The sequence below is a fragment of the Atta cephalotes genome (assembly GCF_000143395.1).
Source record: "Atta cephalotes unplaced genomic scaffold scaffold00012, whole genome shotgun sequence".
Taxonomy (NCBI): domain Eukaryota; kingdom Metazoa; phylum Arthropoda; class Insecta; order Hymenoptera; family Formicidae; genus Atta; species Atta cephalotes.
Genome location: NW_012130076.1, coordinates 5,128,141 through 5,133,014, shown reverse-complemented (window position 1 = coordinate 5,133,014; position 4,874 = coordinate 5,128,141). Strand labels below are relative to the sequence as shown.

The window sequence follows — 4,874 nt, the reverse complement described above, 5'->3', positions numbered from 1 at the left end:
GTCAACTAAGATCAGATAGAGTAGAAGAGCTTACGTAAGGATGTAACGCGAGTTCTTCTTGTCGTTACGATGCCCTCTCGCGGGATAGAATATCAAGAACTATCGTGATCCGTTTACATGAGATTAGTTCGATTCTTATTGAAGAATTCTGTTGGTACCGAGTAATTGCCCAATGATCGTGAATTTCTAAAACATATAAATAGACCTTAAATATTTCCTAAAAGTGCCTCCATCGCAGTGTTAAAAAAAATCAGCGTAGAGAAATCAACCAATGAAAAATTTCAAATTAGGATACTATATTTTTACACTTATATTACATTTATTATATATATTTTATATATATTTTTTTAAAGATAGAAATTACTATTTTACATATAAAAAATAGTAACATAATAAATAATAGTAATAACACTACAATAATATAATATTTTATATATTTATTATTTAATATTTTCTATATACAAAAAATAATTCTAACACATTATTAATATATAGACTAAATTTCTTTTTCTCAAAAATAAAACTCGCTTTTCACGAAGACAGATTTATCGTTTTATTGAACTTAATTGGTTTACTGGAGTCTAGTAAACCAAATATTCTACTTAAAACATTTATGGCAGCCGTGTTCTTGGCCTCCTGAATTGTTTGACCAAATCCTATAAAAATACATAAAAATTTATTAGATTAAATAACAAGATAAAAAACTGAATAAAATCATATCTCATTACATTTGCCTAATTTGCTGCATTTACCTGAACCTAAAAATTCTTTATCACAATACAATGCTACATGATGTACTACTTCTAGTGTATTTTCTCCCACTTGTGCGATAAGCCTTGGTTCGGCGAATGATCTGTTTTGTTTCCGTAAAATATCATTTAAAAGTTCAACTGGATTAGCTGGATTCCATATTTCTGTTAGATCCTTTTCAGCCAATATAACAATCAGGAAGTCTCTAACAAAATTCGCCGTATGATTTACGTCTACACTTTCCGCGAGCGCCGCGACAAGTGCGAAAAACGTATCAGCTAAAGTCTTTTGAGCTATTGGATGTTCCTGAAGTATTAATTGAAAAATAGGAAATTAAAAACACAACTTGAATATTACTCTGAGAAATAAATAAAATTTGTTACTACAATGAAATATATAATAGACAATTAAAATGTTGCGAATGAAATAATGAATTTATAATTGTATAGATTAAATATTTCTATACTTGCTTCTGTTAAAATAATATCTTTTGTCCCAATATGAAAAGCTGCTTTAGCTAGAATTTCCTCAGAAAGAAGATAGTCGTGCAACGAACTAAAAAATACATGATTAATTCTTAATTATTCTAATATTATAATATATACATTTTTTTTATATCATATCTTTTTATAATACATACATTATGACATCCTCAGATGCTTGTGGTAAAACTTGGACTAAATAAGTCTGTACAGTTTCTGACGTAAGCTTCTCCCCTTTTCTAATTAATTCAGCATTATCTTGTATAGCAAGTACAGGATTTTCTATTCCCATTTCTTTCTGCTTCTGCTCCTCTTGAATAAGATAGGATCTATTGGTAAAGGCTTGCTCCAATTTTTCCATATTGAAACTTTCAGAGAGTCGTTCATTAAAGGCATAAATCTCTGCAGATCTGTTCCAATCGAGAAAGGTACTGCGTTTCGGCTCTGGCTGCTCATCTAGCGCCTTTTTGCGTTTGGTTATTTCTTTTTGTGTCGGTGCCACCCACCTTTTAATGTATCTTTGTCCTGGAAAAAAAAAGACAAAATTCGTCAACTATGAATAAAGCAAAATGTTGTATAGAATTTATACAAGCGATTTATATATAATGTTATAGAAAAGTTATATTATTTATGTAATTAAAAATTATTTATGTAATTAAAAAATTCTTTATAAAATATCATATCGTTACGACTAACCTTCGTGATTTACAGATCGTACTCCTTTACTTAGGATGATAGTTTTAACGCATGAACGTAAGACATTCATGTTTGAATAATAATTCACTTATCTAAATTGCTTTTGAAAAATCACTTATCAACAAATTGTCAGTAAATATCAAAATAATTTATAGCCGGATAGTTTGTCGACTTTTATATTAGGTTATAAACAATCGCACAATTAATATGCAGTACAATTACTCCTTGTTTCATACTTTGGCCACAATATTTGCTGAGAGGGCGTTAGGATACAGCAAATTAATTTTCTCTTTCCTATTACCTATTTTATTTTTATTTGATTTTTCACGCTACGAAGTAGCAATTTTTAGCAATCTCATTCGTAACAATTCAATAATAAATACACCACAGAGAAACTGAGAGCGGCTATTTTAGTCTTTTTTATGAGATCACGTGGATGACGTGTCAATGGTCTAGTTTCCATCGAGGATTTAAACCAACTAATTTCAGTCGAACATTTCCCCTGTCGTTCCGACTGTAACAGGGGAATACTCGATTGTAATTGGTTCTTACATTCTGATCCGATTTAAATCCTCGATAAAAACTAGTCAAAGTTATTAATCCGTACAAATTAAAATCATGTTGCCCAGGAATTTTTAACAGTACATTTTTCAGTCTCGTTTTTCGAAAAAAATGTCATGTAAGCTGTGATTAAAAGGTTTGTTTGCATCGCATGCTCCAACATGCTCGAACATGCTTTGTCATAGTTCCTACTCACTCTAATGAGTGCATTGAAGTGAGTAGGAGTCATGATAGGAGCATATTGGAGCATGTTGGAGCATGCGATGCAAACAAACCTAAAGTCTCGGTACAAATGCTTTGAAGTATTTGATGGACCAATTAGAAGAAAGAATTTTACAAACTGACCAAAATTAAAAAACGCTTCAAAGCGTTTACAGCATCGCGTTTACCGGTAATCGGATAGAACGACACTTGTATCAATTTGTGTCGAAGACTATAATCCCTAATTATCAAAGCTAGCCAAGTTATAAAAATGGCGTGTGTGTCCGAAATGTATGTTTGCTCTCAATTGGTGATATGAATGTATGTGCGTTCTTGATAGGTATTGCCATTGTGTGGGCACGCCAATCACAAGAGAGAATAAAAGGATGATCAGACTCTAGTAGGTTTAAGAATTCTAAACTTATCCATAACCTCGCAATAAATTTCAACCCATTATGGATAAGTTTATTACTATTTCCATTTCCGTTAAAATATAGATCTAAAGTAATATCCTGATTGACTCATCGGCTTAAGTTCATGTCTTAAGGTTACTGTTACAAAATTTTGTCTGCAGCAACTCTTACTCTATTGTGTTTGCGGACTTACAGTCGAATGCAAGGAAAATAATTGACTATGATTCGTTCATTTTTTATAGACTACATTTACATGGCTCAATTTACATAGTGTAGTCGAAGTTATCAATCCAATCATAGTCATGCCATTCTTCAGAGGAATAGCCATGATTGGCTTATTTCATAACATCGATGTTTTGTCTTTGGAAATCGAGCTATGTAAACGTAGTCATAGACTGGTGACCGTTGGTTTGGGTTACATGACATTTTCTCGAAAAACTAGTCTGGAAAATGTTGATTAACAAAAACCCCTAGACAACACGATTGTACGGATTAGTAACACTGTTGAAGTAGTAAGTCCATGGCCCATATTCAGAACGTGCTTTTATCGATAAAAACGCGCTTTTATCTCTAAAATGTTACAATATGCGTAACGTAAATTATAGCATATTAGCATGCTAACATCGCTGTAAGCGCGTTCTGAATACAGGCCCATAAGTTTGTCCATAAGTCCATAAATCGCTACTTCACAAACTTATGGACTTCGATAGTATTACTAATCCGTACAAATTAAAGACTGCGTTCTGTTTCATGATGCATCATTTTTCCTTGTTTAACATTCGGATAACAAGGATAAATAGTGCAACATGCACATCATGCGTAAAACGGAACGCAGTCAAAATTATGTTGCCTGGGAATTTTTGTTAGTATTAACATTTTTCAGTCTAGTTTTTCGGAAAAATGTAATCTCGGATTGCCTACCTGATAAGATGAAAATGTGCAGATTGAACTTAATATCTGAAGAACATAAAACCACTGGTCTGCCTCTCATTACCATGGCTGAAAGTGCAAAAAAGATCAATTTCCGGTACATATATTCTGGTACATATATTCCGGTACATATATTCCATATTCAGAACGCGCTTTTAGCGATAAAAGCGCGCTTTTATCTCTAAAATTCTACAGTGTGCATAACGTAAAATTCTTTCTTCTAATTGGTCCATCAAATGCTTCAAAGCATTTGTAGCGAGACTTTGACCACAGCCAAGATATCGGGATGATTTTTATTTAGAATAAAAGAGTGTGTGCTAAATCGTGAAACAAACCTTGTCTGCCCATTTTCAACCCGCCGCAACCACTATATAGGAAACGTTTCCAGTAACTATATATTCTACCTCACAAGATATCAGAATAATTTTTTTTTCATTTGAAAGGTAAAAATATTTACAATTAAAGTGCACAGATCTGCTAATCTTGAAATGGCCGCAAAAACGGCAGATTCTACCTCTGTGAAACTCATAGTCACTTATTTTTAAAATTTTGAAAAAATAAGCAGAGTTCTGGTTGCCTCTTGAAAAATTCTAGAGTTTTTTATTAATTTTAGAAAGAATTCCATCGATTAAGGCGATAAAAACTCCATTTGAAATTTCGGAGGGGAAGACTAAGTTCACGATTTTTGAATTTTGAAGGGCTATAACTTCTTTACTGTTCATTTAGTATTAGGTGTACAACTTTGCTTCCGCCGTTTTCCTATAGATGGCTTTAGCGGTAAGTGGTGGTCGAAATAAATAGATCATAGACGTCATATAATAAACATGGGCATCTGTCAACA

The 4,874-nt window shown here is 32.5% G+C and overlaps 1 protein-coding gene across 1 annotated transcript; it reads right to left on the bottom strand.

The window, feature by feature from the left end:
- Positions 1-531: 531 nt before the first annotated feature.
- On the bottom strand, positions 532-1,998 carry LOC105617278 (39S ribosomal protein L44, mitochondrial). The gene is made up of 5 exons (XM_012198844.1): positions 1,929-1,998; positions 1,391-1,757; positions 1,221-1,305; positions 753-1,056; positions 532-656 (listed from the first exon to the last, which is right to left on the bottom strand). The coding sequence occupies exons 1-5, from the start codon at positions 1,996-1,998 to the stop codon at positions 532-534; spliced, it is 951 nt and encodes a 316-aa protein (XP_012054234.1).
- Between the last annotated feature and the right edge of the window lie 2,876 nt (positions 1,999-4,874).

What these genes read in the sequence shown, in the direction of transcription:
- LOC105617278 (XM_012198844.1), bottom strand. Translation starts at nt 1,998, where the DNA reads ATGAATGTCTTACGTTCATGCGTTAAAACTATCATCCTAAGTAAAGGA. An exon ending in GCATCTGAGGATGTCATAAT is followed by an intron (nt 1,306 to 1,390) that starts GTATGTATTATA and finishes TGTATTTTTTAG; the next exon opens with TTCGTTGCACGACTATCTTC. An exon ending in TAAAGAATTTTTAGGTTCAG is followed by an intron (nt 657 to 752) that starts GTAAATGCAGCA and finishes GTATTTTTATAG; the next exon opens with GATTTGGTCAAACAATTCAG.